At 37.5% G+C, this 18,815-nt stretch overlaps 2 protein-coding genes across 3 annotated transcripts; one reads left to right on the plus strand and one right to left on the minus strand.

Moving 5' to 3' along the window:
* Positions 1-5,962: 5,962 nt before the first annotated feature.
* On the minus strand, positions 5,963-11,143 carry LOC122987871. Its single transcript, XM_044359910.1, has 6 exons — positions 11,014-11,143; positions 10,185-10,332; positions 9,204-9,439; positions 8,013-8,160; positions 7,199-7,321; positions 5,963-7,017 (listed from the first exon to the last, which is right to left on the minus strand). The coding sequence occupies exons 2-6, from the start codon at positions 10,282-10,284 to the stop codon at positions 6,956-6,958; spliced, it is 669 nt and encodes a 222-aa protein (XP_044215845.1). The 5' UTR covers positions 10,285-10,332; positions 11,014-11,143; the 3' UTR covers positions 5,963-6,955.
* A 1,878-nt stretch (positions 11,144-13,021) lies between these two features.
* Positions 13,022-18,210, plus strand: LOC122987682 (B-cell receptor CD22-like). Of its 2 annotated transcripts, XM_044359687.1 has the most exons (8): positions 13,022-13,251; positions 14,175-14,516; positions 14,622-14,843; positions 15,520-15,807; positions 15,946-16,233; positions 17,356-17,437; positions 17,552-17,585; positions 17,674-18,210. In XM_044359687.1, the coding sequence occupies exons 1-8, from the start codon at positions 13,209-13,211 to the stop codon at positions 17,755-17,757; spliced, it is 1,383 nt and encodes a 460-aa protein (XP_044215622.1). In that variant the 5' UTR covers positions 13,022-13,208; the 3' UTR covers positions 17,758-18,210. The 2 variants fall into 2 exon arrangements, with proteins under 2 accessions (XP_044215622.1, XP_044215623.1); XM_044359688.1 differs by lacking the exon at positions 15,946-16,233.
* The last annotated feature ends 605 nt before the right edge of the window (positions 18,211-18,815 follow it).

Consider the following 18,815-nt stretch of genomic DNA (forward strand, 5'->3'; position numbering starts at 1 on the left):
GTCCTTGTGGTGTGAGAGGTCAGTGTCTCGTCAGCAGGGATGCATTCAGCGTGTTTGGAGAGTAAACAGCGGATCATTTTTTGTCCAGGGGTGAAACTCAGCAGGTCACCAGACAACTTTCCTTCAACCTCTCAAACTGCCTTCATCACTTTGGGCTAAACACTGTCATGTGCTTTACAGTAATTACAGATATTTTCTAAGCCCACAGTTTTCTTTCTTCCTCAATGACTGGTAACATCCATATGGAAAGAAAACAAGTTCCATATAAATGCATTATAAAATAGGCATTTTTTTGATACTGAGATGGAATAGTCATAAAATGTTACAATACAATACAATAAATTTATGTACCAAATGTACTAAAGCTTTATTTACCAATCTCATTGTTTTTATATGATCATTATAATATTAGTTGACTTATTCTATTGCCCTCTACATGTACAATAGCAAACGTCATTAGCAAAAATATGCTTTTTCAAGCATTTAGAATATAATGTATCTCTATGAGAGAAGTGCTTTTTAGCAACCTCCCTGTCACCTCTAACTGACCTTGGACACTCCCAACATGGAGTGGGAAATTTACAGCATTTTGAAAATATAGTGCCTGTCCTCAAACTATTAGCCCTGCCTATTATTTAACCCATGCATAGCAGACACATAGTAAAATTACCAATATTTGTCTGAGAATCAGATTAAATGCTGGTTTGATGCATTCTTTTCTGCATATATCTACTGTATGTTCTGCATTTAACGTCTTGCAGATATATTCAGTGTGCGCCAGCTTTTCAAGAAATGGACGTTAAATAAAAACAAAGATAATAAAGAGACTTCTTTTCATGTATTTATTTTGTCACTTATCTTCCATCATGGCCTCTGTCAGAGGGTTACTGCAGCTATCAGTTAGTGTGACATTAGTCAAGGTCAAACAGGCCTTTGTCTTTCAAATCCCATGTCTTAAAACGCCTCCCACTTCTCACATGACAGAACAGCAACAGACAGAATAGATGTTCTGCCTTTTAGATACAAGTGATTTACAAAATGATCACCGCCGTGCTAGACTTATTAAATGTTTTAAATCATCATCCAACAAAAGTTTGAATTAAAAGATAGCAAAACTATGCTTTTGTTTAGAAATTAGAACATGCAGCATTATTGGGCCTGTCTTACATCAACCAAATGCTACAATTTATACATGACCGATACAAATGGAGTAAAAATGTACAAGATGTGCGAGATTCCTTAATCATCTGCAAGTCTTCAACTTTAATTCATCATCACAAGCATATTTTCTATTCAATTTGTCTCTCCAAATCAAGCAAAGCATTTTAAAAGCGAATCCTTTTAGTAAATTCCTCAGATGATCACACACATTTCTACCCGTCCTTGATAAAACATTCTGGCCTCACACTAAAACCTTCCACATTATTAACAAGAAACAAGAATCACAAGCCTGACATCCAATTTATGTCACAAAAAAAGCTGAACTTGACCCCGACTCCCATCCTGCTTTGCTCCATCATACCTGTGCTTACCTGAGCTGACGGGTTCAAGAAGAAGAAGAGTGTATGTGAATGTTCTGAGACACTGCCCGGTTGAAAGTGTGTCTTTTCTATTTTACCTGAACAAGTAGCACCTGCTCCTCCTCTTTGTTTGGGGTATAAACCTTTGGGTGTGCACCTGTCCAGTGTGAATGTGACATAGATGCAGGGGTGACTCTTTTATGCACGTAGAGTATCGGGAACTGCTGGCAGTGTTATTCCATAAACATCAGCGTGTGTGTGTGTGTGTGTGTGCAATAGCGTGAAAGCCCTTCAATACTGTGAACTGCTGTAAAGATGAAACATTTTACATACATTTAAACATTACTACACACTTAATCTCACAGTCAGACACAGGTTCTTCTTTTATAATATTTAATCTGTTTTGCTGTGATTGAACAGCAAATAAACACTAAAATAGCTAATAGTGATAGTCAATGAAGCCGTTACACTGTGTTTAAACAACATATCAAAATAGCAAAATCAGAGTCATGTATTGTCTTTGTTGCTCTGTTGTTACTCTCTGCAAGGCCAAAGGGGATATCGGTCATGAAAAATATGCAGAAGAGGAAAAACTAAGAAATGATAAGATGAAATTTTGAAGGTTAAAAGTCCTGAAGTGGCCAAAACTACACAGCTACAAGAAAATTAACTCCCTCATTTGTTGTTTTTGGTCATTTTCAAAGTGTATTTTTTTAAATGTGAGAAAGTGTGTGCTGTATGGTAGATTATTTTCCTCCTTTTCGTCTTTTTTCTTTCTCTTGCTCTCTACTGATTTCATTTTTCTCCGTCTGTTCTCTGCGGGTCTGTCAGGTATCCAGGTGTCCCCCAGCGCTCCTGTCTCCCTAGAATAGATTGCACTGTGTTGGTCTGATGGTTGACAGACATTTTCCTTTAACTACACAAGGGCAGGAGGGTGACTTTTTACTGATGCTTACTTATCAGGATTCATTCAAACTCACAACTTTACATGAGAGGGGCTGTTTCAGAATTGTGCTCACGCTCACGTCAACTAAATTTAATCACCACGTAGCTTTGTTTGCAGACTGTACGGTAAGTAAAGGCGAGGTTCCATACATCCCATATGTAGATTTGTTGACCCAATGCAATGCAAATGTACAGAAATATGAGTGCATGTGTGTGTCACAGTGATGATCTGTGACTATTTATACATTTTCCTGTTAAACTCTGACAAAGCTGAGGCATGTATCAGCCTCTCAACATACTGTGAGGCCAGAGGAGATAGAGAATGGCAGAGACAAAGAGACATAGTTCAAGGTATGTGTGGTGGTGGTGGCGGTGGTGGGTGTGAAAGTGATAATACAATGATTTGACAGCAGACAGAGTGGTAATTGGTGACGAAAAAGAGACGAGAGAAGATATGATGGCTGTAGATTTACAGTGGCTTAGTCACAGCCCTTAAAGTTTTCCATATTATTCTACATTAAGGGCTTATTTTAAGAGATTACTTAATGGATTTTTATGACTATGTTCGGAGGTTTTCTCAAATGTATTAACACCTACATGCATAAATACTTTAAACTGATTTTGAATCCATTTTAGATTAAGTCTAAAACACACAATGTGGACAGTGAAGGGCCCTGTAGCCACAGGAGTTGTTTATGTGTGTTTAAATAAAGGTCAGTTTGTTCCATGTCAGTGGCATGTCACCGATATTATGATGTAAAACCATCTGATTAAAACCTTTCCTCAGCAGCACATCATCTAATCTCTGCTACTGATCAATCATATTAATGACAACTTTATTGTGCACAGTACATCATATACATCATGTTTATGAAGTTAGCCTGGGTTTATATTGTTCATTTTTGTGACAATTTTCACATCAAGAGCCACACCTGCTGAAAGCTCACTCTAAACCTGGTGTGTACTTTAAAAAACTTGAAACTGCTAAATTTATGCCAGCTGTACTCTAATCAAATTAAAATAACAGCTGTTAGAGATGTGAAAGATGTGAAAGTTCAACAATCAAAAGTGACACAAAAGCTACTGTAAAATACGATTAAACAATTCCAGCTTTATATAAAAAAAATCAAAGATCACATTTTTGCAACAAGGTGACAAAAGCCTTTAACATGCTTCTTTTGGATTCTTTGATAGTTTTCAGGTGAAGTGTGAACTCCAGAACTAAATGAACACAATAGCAACCCTGTCACCTGCATGTTCTGCAAGATCATGAGTAACTGTACTTAACAGGCTGAACAACACAAAAATAGAGGTTAGTTTTAAGGCAGTTGTGAAACCTATCATCTGTTCTACCATTTACCAGACTCAATATTTGTTAAAACTTGTAATTCTTTAACTTTAATTGTAATACTTTAACCTCTGTTTCCTCAGGTATTGATAGGTGTCACAAGTTAAACTGATTCTTTGTCAGTTAAAGGTCATCTTGAGAAAACACTCTGAACAATGTAGGTTATCGGTGGACACACACACACACACACACACACACACACACACACGCACACACACGTTCACATTTTTCAACACATCCTCTGTTATGGTGGTATGGTGGAGGATGTTTGTCCATAAACAGCAGAACTAAAGGCCTAAGAACAGTTTAGCTTACATAGTGGGTGAAATCCAGTGAGGCAGCCGATAAGAGAGCTTCAACAAGATCTGGAAATATCTTACAGAAGGATGTGAAACAGACAGGAATTTTTACTGCAATACCTGCCTGCTTGCTAGGTCATTTCTAAGCTATGAAATTAAGGATCAAAGGAGAGAAGATGGGACCTGGCTGACCGCTAAATACACCACATTCTCATCTGATCTCTTGTCATTCACACAACAAGTCTAGCCCAACATACCAACATATGCCCGTCAGTATTAGACTTTCTAATCAGTTGTACAGAATCTGAAGAAACCAGACACCAGAATATGACAGAAATCTATCACAGAGTGAACCGAGGTGTTGCTGAGCAGCTGTGTCAACAATTGCTCCATACTACCTCTGTTGTATCAACTAATAGACAAGGGAGAATTCTCTCCTGCTGATTGGACTGTGTGTGTGTGTGCATGTGCGTGTGTGTGTGTGTGTGTGTGTATGTGTATCTCTTGTTGGCTGTCCGTGCTGCTCACAACAGGTGTCACAACACACAGTCAGTGAAATGAAGACCACAATGGAAGGAAGTCAAATACCAGTTGTTTAGTGCTTAATTAATTGAAACTATCTCAGTCTCTGTAAAGTAGAGATAACAATATGGTAACAATAACATTAAAACAGTAGGTTGAAGTGTATGTTACACTGAAAAATGGACAAATTAGCAAGGCTTTTGATTGGAAATGGTATGTGTTAGATCATTTTGAAACAATGACTAATGTTTAAAAAAGTAATTTACTCCCTCTTATATGTGAATTATATATGCTGGAGTACTTGCAGTTGCTAATAACTTAACTCCATTCGCTGTTGTTACTTTGTGTCATATTCCATAAGTAATACAACATACATACAGAAGGATAAAGGACAGCGACACAAAAAAACTATGGAGGTCTTGGCCCTGACACAAGCAGACGTGGAAGGTGCTTACCATCGGAGGGAAACAAGAGACATACCAATGTTGTGATCAGGTGGTCACAAGTGCACCACAGCTCCACATGTGTCTCTTTACTCTGGTAGCCACTCTGTGCTTTTCACATGCTCGTGCACATTACAGTAATTGCAACCAGTCTTCATACCAAGTCACAATGGAAAATAACCATTTTGTGACCCTGTGCAGAAACAGCGTCAGTGCAAATCATCATGCAGCAGTGTAATGTTGATAATAATGTGGAGGACTCTCATAAAGATGAGGAGGAAACAGAAATAAACAACCAAATGCTTAATTAAAGCATAATTATGTTCATATTTGAAATGCCAACTGCCAGATAACAAATTGTCAGACAGCAGTCGTATGCTGCTGGGCTGGTAAAAAGGAAGGGCAGCTACTGTAGAGTGGGAATGTTTCCAAGTCTGTATACTAAAACAATTTCTTCTTTAACCAATCTTTTGTTGTCAAGGGGACTGCAAATCTAAATTGTGTGCATGGTGTGTAGAAAATTCTGCATTTGCCTACATGTAGACACAATATCTGTCAGTGCAGGTATACTGTACAGTGAAGGGTCATATTGGGATTAACTTGCTGAGTTTTCATGGGCCTAAACTCAACAAAAACATGCAAAACATTGGAAGTAGTTACAGTATGACTGCATGATATTCTGATGATGGCATACATTGCACCTTTCCCTCTGGTGTAACGTCCAATCATCTAAGATTCCTCAGTCTGTTTCCGAACAGCACACCCAAAGTAAGATTCAGGCACATGAGAGGTGTAAGTGAATCCTTTTTAAGAGCACTAAGGTCATCTTTTCACGTCATTTAACTTTTATTTAATCATAGACCACAAACTTAGAGCAAGCTCTGATTTCTGGTGTACCTCACATATTGTACAGGGTCAACTGACAGCAAGAAAGTGAGAACAAACAAGAAATGAGAGCATATTACAGTAATGCAATTATAAAATACCCAGAGAAATTAAAAGGCAGAATGAAGATAAACAATAAACATCAACAACAGCAGAAAAACACAAAATTATCCCTGAGATTATCTTTGTTAACTTTTGAACAATTTTAATTAGCCTTTATGCAAAGACAGTGACTGATTAACCACAAAAGCATTAGGACATTATTTTTTAACATTGCAAATATATAAAAACACTGATGAGAAGATTAACACATCTAATTTACTTCATTGACTAAATCCCAAATAAAGGAATAGCGATTTCAACATGTTCTGATGGAAAAAGAGATTGATTTTTTTTTTTTAACTTGTTTGTTATTTACATTTCTAGAGTGACTATACCAGCTTGTTATAAGTTGGGTGAGTGCTGCCCTCAAGTGGATAAATTTGGAACTGCAGCTGACAATTGTATCTCCAAATCCTTGCTCTTCAAAACTAAATACAGTCTGACTGCTGCTTCCTACACACATGTTGAATTGTTTTTAGCCATCACAGAACGGGAAATTAACATATGACTTTAGTATGTAAAGTCAGTGCATATTGACTTGCACTAACCTTCCAGAAGTGGGAAAAGGAAATCATATTTTGTACATTGTTTGAAGTGCTCAGTGCTATAGCATGCACTGTTAGGGTGTGAATAATGTACCCAAGGTCCAAATTATTGAGGCCAGAACAAAGAACTGAAGCTATAAGGGATCAGACTGGATCTGGCCTCAAGATATTTCAGACATCATCTCCAGACCTGGATTCAATCCAGCTTTCACCTCACTTAGATTGATCAAAGGATTAAAAATAGAAATAGTGGGTTCCTGTTTCTATCCTCTGCTGGTCTGATGGCTAATGGAGTCCAGTTCTGGTTATGTAACAAAATAACATCTTCATTATCTCTTCCTTGGCTTCAAGTTTCCTTTTCGTCCTTTGTTACTATTGTAGTCATATCATCTTCTGTTTCTTTTCCCCCTGTAGGCACAAAGACATCACATTTTACTTGATTTTCAATCTACTGTCAGTCTCTTCACTTGGATTTACATTTTTTTACACCAGAATACGCGTTCTTTAATTCTACAGTATGGTTCCTGAAAGTTAATTCACTGGCTACATCTCAGGGTGTGAAGGTATTTGAATTTAAGCCACTACTTACTGAAGCATCTCTGGAGGGTGTCAGATCTCAGCAGCATGGTGTACAATAAACCAAACACCAACAGGATGCCAAAGAAGGCCCCAATGGTGCAGCCAATGAGAATGGCATAGCTGGTGCCGTTATCTACAAGTGAAGAAAACATGATGCAGGTTAGGGTTAGTTAGAAAAAAGGGAACACTGATCAAATTTAAATTACAGAAATATAGCAAAAAGAAAACACTGGGAAAACTTTTAAAAAACCAACTAAAATCTGTGAAATATATTTGTACAAAGGAGCATTTAGCACAGAAATTTTGGTAGAGAATGACTAATTGGAGTTTATACCAAATCTAATCCAAGTCAGAAACTATAACTTCCTCTCTGAGACCACTGCTGCGTATTAACCTGTGATTATGAGTTGCTTTTAATTACAGGATTTTCCTTGATTAGTCAGAAGCATAAGTCAGAAGTGTCTGCATGACTGAAAGCTTTAAGACAGACTACCAACGAGCATGTAGATAAAACAATTAAAGGAATGCAGATTGTTTAAAAATGTATTTTTCCTGTAAACAAAATACTGAAGAAATAATAATTGAATTGATGCTCAGATGATGAATGAATTAAACTGGACACTTGAGTCAGAGAGAAAGTGGTGGTATGTGGTGTTTCCTCTGTGTGATAATAGTGATTATTATGTTTTTCAGCTGAGGACAATGATAAGCAGTCTACACTTAAGCTTCAATTCCCCTGGTTTTGTGCATTTAAGGTTCATTAGAAATCCAACAAAGAGATTAGCAAGTATTATTTAATATGAATGACATAGAAGAGTATTCACCATAAACATGTAGGACGGCAGTAGATGCATCAGGATTGTTTAACTGCTGACATACAACTCTTGTGCCATTGTCAGAAAAAGAGGTTCCCTTGAGGGTCCACACAGCCAATGACTGTTCTTCCTTCATATCGCAACTTCCATAGAGAGCCTGAGGAGAGAGACAGAGAAGGGAATGAAGAGAGGAAGAAGAAAGGACGTGGGCAAAAGAATAAGAGATTAAAAAGAAAATAAATATGGAAAATGGAAAAACGAACAGTGTTTCACAGGAAGACATTAAATGTGATTAAATGAGGGGTGGAGCGTCACTGCAGCAGCCGCTGGAATAAAAGGTGGTCAAAGTGCCACTGAAGGCATTAACATCCAGTTGAACAACAGGTTCACAATGTGCAAATGTATGATAATGATCTAAATACTTAATACTTATACTTAACTAAATTATAATTTAACTTCAAGTTATAATCCATAAGACTTCAGTTTGGGTTGATATGGCAGCACCTGGTAGCATGGGCCAGTGTGTTTGAATATTTCTATTCAAAATGACCAATGGGTAGCAAACATACTGAATTTCTGCATCTTGTGAAATGCATGTGTGCAGTCTTTTATCTTGTATATTCAGTACATGTATGCAATGTTTCTGTGGATCCCTTATGTGCTATTTGAATCCTGTGCGATAAAGCTGGATCTCGCCACTAACAATGAAAACTACCAGTAACAAAATGCCAATAGATTCAATGGCTATTAAAAATGGCTGGAAAAATACATTAAATTATCAACAATACTAACATCACAAATGAGGTTTAATGTAAATAAAAACCTTAAGGGATATTTTGTTACTGCTGCACTGGTCCTACAGTGATACCTTGTTTATCTTGAAAAGCTTAATCCCAGCTAGGCCTTCTTGGACTCACTGTTTCTTCTTCTCCTTGAACGAAACCACAAACCAAGTTAGATTCCCAAAATGTGGTTCAACTATGCTGTAGTTGTTGTTGGCTCTTGTGTAATGCGATTCAGGATAGTCCAATATTTGACTCTTATGTGCAGGCTTAACTTGGCAGAAAATGTTAAATAATGTTAATCATTTCTGACATTTTCATATTACCTCCTCAGCTTTGTGTCTGTGTGTGTGAGTTACTGAGCAGGAGAGGAGGGTAAAGTAAGAGTAAATACAGAAGCAGGCAGTCACCACCTCACCTGGGGGATATCCTCCATGTGGCCATGAGGGCAGGTGAGGCTGTAGTTGCCATGACTCCCGTAGAAGGTGAATGTGAGGTTTGGAGATGCTTTAGGAACTCCACAGCGAAACACGGCAGGTTCTCCCACAGCCACAGTGATGTCAGCTGGGCGTGTGCGGTAACTGAGAGCTGCAGGGTTTACTGCTGAAGTGGTGGTGGAACTGACAGGAGGGATGGCATTGGTGGCATTTTGAGCTGGAAGAGGGATTAAGTGTGATTTAGTGTTTCAACACTGAACAAATTTACAGATAATTAAAGCATAGTTATTACTGTAAAAAACATCACTTTCAAATGGTTAAAAATTGAGCTTATTATAAAAGAAAAATGTCAACAAAAGTCTGTTTTATAGGTCAGATTCATTACCCCTCATATACACACATACTAAATGTGGTGGAGTTTGTGCTAAAAAAATGCTTTTTAACCCTTTACATTGTTTACTCAGAGTATTATTGAGTTCTTGTTATTATATGCAAAAAAATATTCATCCATCCTTGTTGTGTGCTGGCAATCAGACACTAAATGTCACCAGAGACTTTAGCATCTAATATGTGACCTCAAGCAAAGTCCCTCCACTGCCCTCATAAACAATGGAATATTCTAATAACTGGAAAACTGGGTTTACTTGGTGCATTTCTGTGGGAAGGTGGAAAGATTTATAAGAGGAACGAGGAAGTGCAATACAAAAATTCTCCATTGACTGAAGTTGCACCGAAAGTCTTCCAAAGGAAAAAACATTGACCCCGGCTGGGGTGAGAGCTTCCTGTATGCTGCAGTGTTCAGTTTTGTTTTTTAATCATTTCCTGCTATGACTTCTTTATTCATTCATAGCCACATACAGATATTTTCATTTTGGAGATGTGTTGTTTGTAATGTGAGCATGCACTGGAAACTTTAAGCACAACATATATAAATCTTATATTATGAAATCATGGTTAGTTACCTGAGGAGGGTGTGGTGATTTGGAGAAGAGCCAGCAGCAACAAGCAGATATGAGAAACCTTCACCTTCTTCCTCAGGTTTCCTTTCTTCCTCTTCTCCATTTTTTCTCTCTTCTGTGTATCTCTTATTCCATAAGTTTTCTTTATAATCTGTTCAGGTTTGGACAAAATAACTTTTCATACAACAATATAGGATTACAACACATATAGGTTATGACTCTCTATGTCATATGTGCTCTTGTTTCAGTTTGAAGCACACAGAATGTAAGTTGTTGATGAGCAACTACTGTATAAGACAAACATAGCGCTGTCAAAGTAGCATTCACACTAACATGTTTTTTAGATACAGATAAAAAGCTACTTCATACGAAAAAATTGCTACTATTTTAGGTTATACCCAACTGTGCAGAAAAAAGGCCTATATTTCATCACATTGTCAGCTGGGTGGGAATATTTGGTCTGAGTAATATATCAGACATGTTTCCAAAAAGATGTTATTAACTATTTTTCTGAGAATGCCTCTACACTTTTAACTTTCTGATTCAAACCTTTAGTGTTATGAGCTATGAATCCTGAATAATGTTCACTTTTACTGATTGTTACATTTCAAACTCGTTGGATCCAACAGCCATGTTACCGAGAGACACGAAGCACAACAATCTTGTATTTTCTCCCTCTATATGAAACAGCTTTTTATATGTTTTTGGTCCAATAATCATTCATCTTACTAATGTTACAATGCCATTTACACAGTCAACATGCTCCTGAGAAAAATGCAAAAAATAAAGAAAAAAGAACAACTAACTTGAAATGTAAAAAAAAGACACAAACCACAAAATGAACTGGGCAGGTCTGCAGGCAGCTTCCTTATTTGTGATGATTGTGCTCCTTTTAAAATAAGCTTTATGGTAGTCTTACATACATCTGGACTGTCAATGTCTCCACACACATTCTGACTCTCTCTATAGCTCTCGATCTGCCTCACCTCATCCTCCCTCTCTAACCAGGTGAGGAGTTAAAAACAAAAAGACACCTGAGGGAACCCGGACATCTTCCAGATTTACAAGACAGATTTCTGTAAATGAGAAACAAACAGGTTGAGCAGGCCCGGCCGGCCAGAACCAATAATAGCCACTAGGGGAATGTCAGCTTATCATGCAACACTTTTCTGTTGCCCCATTTACTTTCAAAGACACACACACACACACACACACACACACACACACACACACACACACACACACACACACACACACACACACACACACACACACACACACACTGTTATCCCTCCCTCACTTAGGCTTGCTTCTTTATGAAGGACAAGCAGGTTGGCCTGTGGCCATCGCAGTGGAAACTACTTCTGCCATCACTCCTTCAACACATACTTGCACTTGTTCTTATTTTGATGATGCCTGATGCAATAGATTGCATTATGTCGTTAGTGGTTAGATATCAAGGAAGATTACATTCAGTAACAGTTGAAAGTTTTAAGAAACCACAAACTGAGTACAAAAACCTAAGATTAAATATTACAAATGCTATATTACAGGGTGTGAAAGTGTTGGACTATTTGTTGGCTGGGAGCAATCACTTTCTAGAGTTTCACTTTGGCCTCACACTTTGTTTTTAATGGATTAAAAAAATGAGATAACATATTAATTAGTGCACTTTAGAGGTGGCAGGAAAGGCCATGTTTGGGCAGAGCCAGGCTAGCTGTTTCCCCCTGTTTCCAGTTTGTATGCTAAGCTAAGCTACGCCTTGTATTGAATGGATAGACACTGAGAGTTGTTTCTTCTCATCTAACTATCAGCAAGAAAACAAATAAGTGTCACATTTCCTTCCTTGGCCCTGTTTGTTTTTGTTCTTTTTCCTTTGCCCATTCTACCTCTGTCCCTGCCTTCAGCCCCACACTCTCCTCCCTCGGTTTTGCCATTCTCCACCTGTCCACCAGATGAACTTGGTCTTTCTTGTCCTTTCTTGGATTTCAATTATTAAAGCCCCTTTTTCGTACCCACACCCTTAACAAATAAGTATATTTTCCAAAAAGTCAAACTGTTCCTTTAAAGCTACTTTGAGTGCCAGGTAGACTGACTTAGTAAAGCAAAGACTTACACACAAGTCTGCAGGATGTTGAACGTTATCTTTTTACCTTTCATTTTGATGGAGGAAGAAGAAAGGTCAAGAAAACTGAGAAAAAAAGCAATGATGCATTGCGAAAAGTGCAGAGTTGATGAATAGATTAAGTGTTGACCGCAAGTTCCCAGTTTCACAACATTTTTTTCTTCTCCTTTTTTTTTTTTAACAGCAAAGATACAAAACAAAAAATAAATACAGCTCTTATCCTGTGTGTCTGAGTTAATCCTGCATCTGAGTTTCTTGGTATGGGCCTAGCTATGCCAAATATGTCAATTTATCTCTTTTTTCCCTCTTATAAAACACATGTTCGATGACTCTGGCTTGCTGTAGTACATAAATGTATCCAATCAAATGTGATTTGTGGAGAGCAGCAGACCGTAATATAGAAAAACTCTTAACTTTTTACAGCTTTGTGTCAGATCTATGTGGATATCACTTGTAATAAACATTCTTTTCATTTGAAGAGGGGCATGGTTCTGGTCTAATTTATTCATTTTGCTGCCATACTCCACCTCCTGGTCCAAAAAAAAATTGCCTTCAAGAATTTACAAAGCAGTGAGTCAGCAATGTGCTCCTGGATACTTAGCGTGTACTGCATCACCTGTCATGTGTTGTGTAGTGACTTGTTTCCCCTCATATCACAAGTACTTTGCATATCTGTGTGCGTGTGCTTTTTTCTAAAACTTTCCAACTCTCTGAGTGCCTGACTTTGCTGAGAAGAAGCCGGGAAGCGGTGGGGGCACCCTCACACTTCTGCTTTTCAGTTCTTCAGTTACTTTATAAGTAATGTGTCTATAGTTTTACACTAATCTCAGTGCTCTGCTGTCTGTAGACTGAATAGTAATGAGCTGTGTCCGGTGTCATCATCTTATAGGTTGATTTTAATAATGATGGAAAGTTGGATTCTGATTAGTCTGCTTGTAATTCCAGGTAAGGAAAGACATTTTTTCTTAATAATGTTACTTTAATGAAACTATGTGTGGATGAATGTGCAGGGTGGTTTGGTTAGCCGGCAAGCTGCCCCGGATATAGAGTTTCAGTACTGTGCAGTGTAGTTTCTGTGTTTACTTTCATTCTGACTCAGAAGCAAACTTTTGGAGCCAATCATGTAAAAATCATATTTATCTGGAAAGATGTAAGGCTCAGCAGTCTTTGTAACAGAGCTGGAGAGGGCAAAATTAGGAAGATACATCGAGCCACAATGGCCACATTTATGGGAAATACATGAGGTTGAAATAAACTGCAATTTTCCTTCAAGTCTTCAAGTGTAGTGAAGTCAGGACATTTGGATACAGCCTCTGAATGGAGGAGCTCGTTGTGACCTGCAGGCAGCACTCAGGATTGAAAACTCCTTTGTTTCAGCAATTTTTAAAAAAATCATATTTTGATGTAGAGGTGGGAATGTCCAATAATGATATATTCTAAATCTAAAGAAAATAAAGTTGGGTAGGCCTTTAAGGGAATAATGGTCAGATGTCTTTTTTGTTAAAGCTGCAAATACAAAATTATCTAACTGTTACAAAGTGGCTCTAATTAAAATTTTAAATTAACAATGGATCACATGACTTCTTGTATGTGATAGTGAGGATTACCCTAGTCTATGGAGCATTTTAGCATCTTTCAGCTTATTGTTTTGGTTTTATGGCTTGCAACTTTATCATTTTGCTCACCCCCACTGCTCTCATATACTTTTAGACCTCCCCTCTCCAACTTCTGAAAACAAACATTTGGCCTCTAATTATTTTAAATCACATCCTAAAGTTATTGCTGTTTATTTCAATATCCTGGAAGAAGTTTTTTTTTTAAAGTCTGCATGTAAATCAATAAAACTAATAAAACACATCTGTCTGCAGGAACTGTAAGTGCTTGGTCAGTGACTTTTGAAACCCGAACTTCATGTGTTTTGAAAGGATCATCAGTGGAGTTCAGGTGCTCATACAACTACACAGTTGGGGAAACTGTTAGAAAGACTGTGTGGTCCAAGGGGGGATTCAAAAATGGCACATGGAAACGGACTGAGCTCTCAAACCTTACTTCATATGAAGGTCGTGTTCAATATCTTGGTGACCAGCTGCATGACTGTAGCCTGGCAATTCATGACCTGCAGGATAATGACACTGGATATTACTACTTCAGGTTTGATACGGACACATATGGATGGCGAAGTAGGAAATCAGTCTATCTGTCTGTCACAGGTAAAATTCTCCCACATTGAGTGTTACTCTGCTGAATTCAAATTTGGGTATTTTCAGCTGTTCTGAATATTATACTCTTTGTTTCTTGAACTGATTGATGCCCAGAGCTGAGTGCCAGAGTGATCCCAAACACTGTGAGAGCCGGAGACAATGTGATTCTTGAATGTGGGACATCCTGCCAACTTCCCACCACAGTCTGGTTCAAAGATGGACATCCAGTAGCCAAACCAGAGTTCCAGGCCCAGGCAGAGGACTCTGGGAAATATTCATGTGCTGTCAAAGGACAGGAGTCTGTGCAATCAGACCCTGTGGCTCTGGATGTTCAGAGTAAGTAGAGTAAATAAGTTGACTATGAACAATGAATTTTGCAAGCTGTACTTAAAAATGATACTTTAATGGTTGCATTTGGATTTGGAGTTTGATTGAAACTCATTTTCTTACTGAGGCTTAAAAATGAGATAAAGTAAAAACAAAGTATATTTTTGACTTGCTTTGGCTGAAATGGTCGGATCATCAATGTACTACTTTCAGTAAGTATGAAAGTAAGTATGAAATCTTGTACAATCCTAATAATCGTTTGATGCCACTGATCTACAGGTGGCTCTAATGTGCAGTGTAACGCAGCACTACACTAGAGAACGCAGAAAGAAGAAGACTGTAAGCTAGAAAACATGGAAGTAAACAATGCAGGACTTAAAATACTTTAAAAAATAGTTTTGCAAATGTTTTATGAAGAAGGAAATTAATTCAATACCTTTGTTAGATCACACAATGAGTTTTGATGAATAACTGTTGTTTGGTTACAAAACTCTACAGGGCACCTTTAAAGTTTATTCCAGGGCCCTGTGACATCACTGTTGGGTGTTACAAGTTCAAGAGATTTGAAACAACCAAACAAATTTCAACCAAAAAGGGTTTTGGCAGATGTTAAGTTACTTGTGCAAAAAATGCAGACCATAAGTGACTTTATATTAACTGTACTGGTGTCATGTTTTTTATACAGGTCCTCCATTGAATGTTTCTGTTGAGGTGAGTCATTCTGGACAGGTGGCACTAGGCAGCAGTGTGAATCTGACATGCAGCAGTGCATCTAACCCAGCAGCAGACAGCTACACCTGGTACAAGAGGACAGATTCTTCCAGCTCGCAGCTGCTCCAGGTGGGCACAGGACAGGTGCTTTCTCTTCCCTCTTTGGAGGCGTCCCAAACTGGACTCTATCTCTGCCAGGTCAGGAACCGCCTGGGGAAGAACAACTCAACTGAAGTGCTGCTGACACTGCACTCATCAAACAGTAAGTATGCAGGCTGCGAGATTATTGATACACAAAGCAGTTATGATCTATTCAGGTATTGTATTTATTAATTATTACTAACCTACCCACAAGATAATAATTAATATTAACTGTACTGGTGTCGTGTTTTTTATACAGGTCCTCCATTGAATGTTTCTGTTGAGGTGAGTCATTCTGGACAGGTGTCACTAGGCAGCAGTGTGAATCTGACATGCAGCAGTGCATCTAACCCAGCAGCAGACAGCTACACCTGGTACAAGAGGACAGATTCTTCCAGCTCGCAGCTGTTCCAGGTGGGCACAGGACAGGTGCTTTCTCTTCCCTCTTTGGAGGCGTCCCAAACTGGACTCTATCTCTGCCAGGTCAGGAACCGCCTGGGGAAGAACAACTCAACTGAAGTGCTGCTGACACTGCACTCATCAAACAGTAAGTATGCAGGCTGCGAGATTATTGATACACAAAGCACTTATGATCTATTCAAGTATTGTATTTATTAATTATTATTAACCTACCCACAAGATAATAATTAATCCAACATAATTTTCATTATTTTTTTAAAATAAGGGTCACACAATACTTGACCCTGATTGGTTGATTATTCTTTCTCACTTAACCCTCCTATTGTGTTCAGGTCAAATTTGACCCATTTTCAAGTTTCGATGTGTGAAACATTTAATTCTTTTTGATCAAAACAAGGCTTCATTTTATCCTCTGCGATGGCCTACTGAATACAATAAAATACATTTTGATCATTTTTATTGTTTCTTTAATGCCTATAAGAAAAAAGTTATGTCTGTTGTGTTATGGGTCAAATTTGACCCAGTAGTAATTATGGGTTGTTTATACAGAGAAATACATAGTAAATGTTGCCAAACCATCATGAATAACAAAAATTACAACAAATCAAAAATAATAATGATGAAATCCTATAAAAATAGATAGATATATAAAAACTAGTGGTACGCAGCAAATATGGATCCCACGCACACACACCCCACTCTTTCCTATTTGCCTTTCTGTTCATCATAAGCAATAAAATAGATCAATTGTTCCCATTTTAAACTAAAAACAATTTGTGCATTGTAAGTTAAATGTGGTCTAAGGTACATAAAATATCAAAGTAAGTATATATATATTTAGTTATGGATGAATAATTTTTTTCAGTGCTTGTTAATGAATTCAATCACGGGTCAAATTTGACCCGCGAACACTAAAGGTGTAAACCCTTTTTGAAACACATTAGGAGGGTTAAGGTAAAGTTGCTAAGCAGAAGTTTTCCAATGGGGTTTGCAAGTTCAAACATTGAAAACTAGCTAGATTGGAAGGATTTTTATAATGTTAAGTTAAAATTAAAATTTTATTCATCACATATGTAACCATGCAGTCCAATAGTCTCTGTTGAAATGGACTGATTCTATAAAATAGGACTAAATGTTTATGATGTCTTCAATATTTCTAACCATATATGTTTGTTAAAAGAGGAAAATTTGAAATTCTGTTGTGGGTCTGAAGTTTATTTTCTCACACTTTTTCTCTCTCTACTAATAGTTCACCATCTCATCCTCCCTGTTGGTATTGGAGTCTTATCTGTTATTGTGCTGTTGCTTCCACTGGTCATTGTATGGGCTTGGTAAGTTGGTTATATACAGATTCACTTTATATCAGTTAATCATGGTTAATTTTATTATGAGTGTCATGAATGTTGATGAGTTCAGTGAACAATCTTGTCTTATTTCATGTAAAGGAGGCGTAAAAGTAAGTCTGCTGTGGACAAAGAGGTGAGGAGGACGACCCAGGCCTGTTTAAATTACCTCATTACAGTTTATTTAATTACAAAATGTCTCATATTGTGTCTTTACGTTTCAGGACGACAGCCCCGATTATGAAAACATCAGCAACATCTTGGTGGGTCAAAAAAACAAGGCTACACAGAAAGAAATGCCTGTTTAAAGAAACCAGAGACGCATGATGACATTTCATGATTACACTATGACTTGGTACATTGGCACGGGAATGTCTTTGATTTGTATTTATGTTGGAGGCTGGAGTTACAGTTGAACAACAAGTTTGCCTGCTTGAGAAATGTAGCTACACTTCTCCCTCACTCCTCCACCTGACAATGTAAATGCACAGTCCTTCTCAAGGCTCTCTGTAATGCTGAAGACAGAAGGATTAGGGACGGTATTATGTTATCAAGAGAACTGTAGCCTATGGCTGTTTTCTATTTCATCAGTCAAACACAGTTTTTCAAGTGTTACTGAGTTAAGCTTGTTTTGGGTATTGCCCCATTTGCTATTGCTGTAGCAATGGTCATAGTAGTAGTTACATAGTAGTAATAATGATATTATTATCATCAGTAATAGCTGTGCTTGAGTGAATATGCTTTGTATATTTAAGTCTAGATGCTTTTTTCAGAAAGGACCTTTACATGCATATTTTAAGCCAATATTTAATATTCATGCTCATATGATATACTGCTGCTGTGACCAGCCTCATTATGGTCAAAACAGGATATGCTGCCCCCTTGAGTTTAAAATACACATGTACATTTTCTTTTGGTAAACTTGTAATATTGTAATATTCAGTCTACCAACTTATTAATATTATTAATTTTTTTTAAACCTTAATGTTACCCATGTTTTTGAAGTTAAGATTTTGCTTTTATATTGTTTTCTGAATTACTGAACAGTATTTTAACTGTAACAGAAAAAGCAGAGTTTATAGTTTTCACTTCACACAATTAACTGGTGAAAAAAGATCAACATGTGCCTCATACAGATAGAGATGCCAGAATTTAGAATCATGTAATAGGAGTTAATAAACCAGTGATCACTATTCAATAATAGTATTATGTACCAGTAGTAACACCCGTTAACACATCTCACACCTGGCTGCTTAAAATGTTTTGCTGTGCAATAAACTCTTTACTTTGTTTCAAAGGAAAGTTTTCTTTTTAAAAGTTAAGTGTTGGAAAAATGGGACTGGAAAGAACAAAAAGCTTTTCATTC

Source organism: Thunnus albacares, chromosome 8 (genome assembly GCF_914725855.1).
Source record: "Thunnus albacares chromosome 8, fThuAlb1.1, whole genome shotgun sequence".
Classification (NCBI taxonomy): Eukaryota; Metazoa; Chordata; class Actinopteri; order Scombriformes; family Scombridae; genus Thunnus; species Thunnus albacares.

Excerpts from the sequence above, each read along its gene's own strand:
- LOC122987871 (XM_044359910.1), bottom strand. The coding sequence starts at position 10,284 with ATGGAGAAGAGGAAGAAAGGAAACCTGAGGAAGAAGGTGAAGGTTTCT. Across the intron at positions 9,440-10,184 it reads AATCACCACACCCTCCTCAG|CTCAAAATGCCACCAATGCC; the intron begins GTAACTAACCAT and ends TCCCTCTTCCAG. Across the intron at positions 7,018-7,198 it reads CACCCTCCAGAGATGCTTCA|GGGGAAAAGAAACAGAAGAT; the intron begins GTAAGTAGTGGC and ends TTGTGCCTACAG.
- LOC122987682 (XM_044359687.1), top strand. The coding sequence starts at position 13,209 with ATGATGGAAAGTTGGATTCTGATTAGTCTGCTTGTAATTCCAG. Across the intron at positions 14,844-15,519 it reads TGTGGCTCTGGATGTTCAGA|GTCCTCCATTGAATGTTTCT; the intron begins GTAAGTAGAGTA and ends TTTTTTATACAG. Across the intron at positions 17,438-17,551 it reads CTGGTCATTGTATGGGCTTG|GAGGCGTAAAAGTAAGTCTG; the intron begins GTAAGTTGGTTA and ends TTTCATGTAAAG.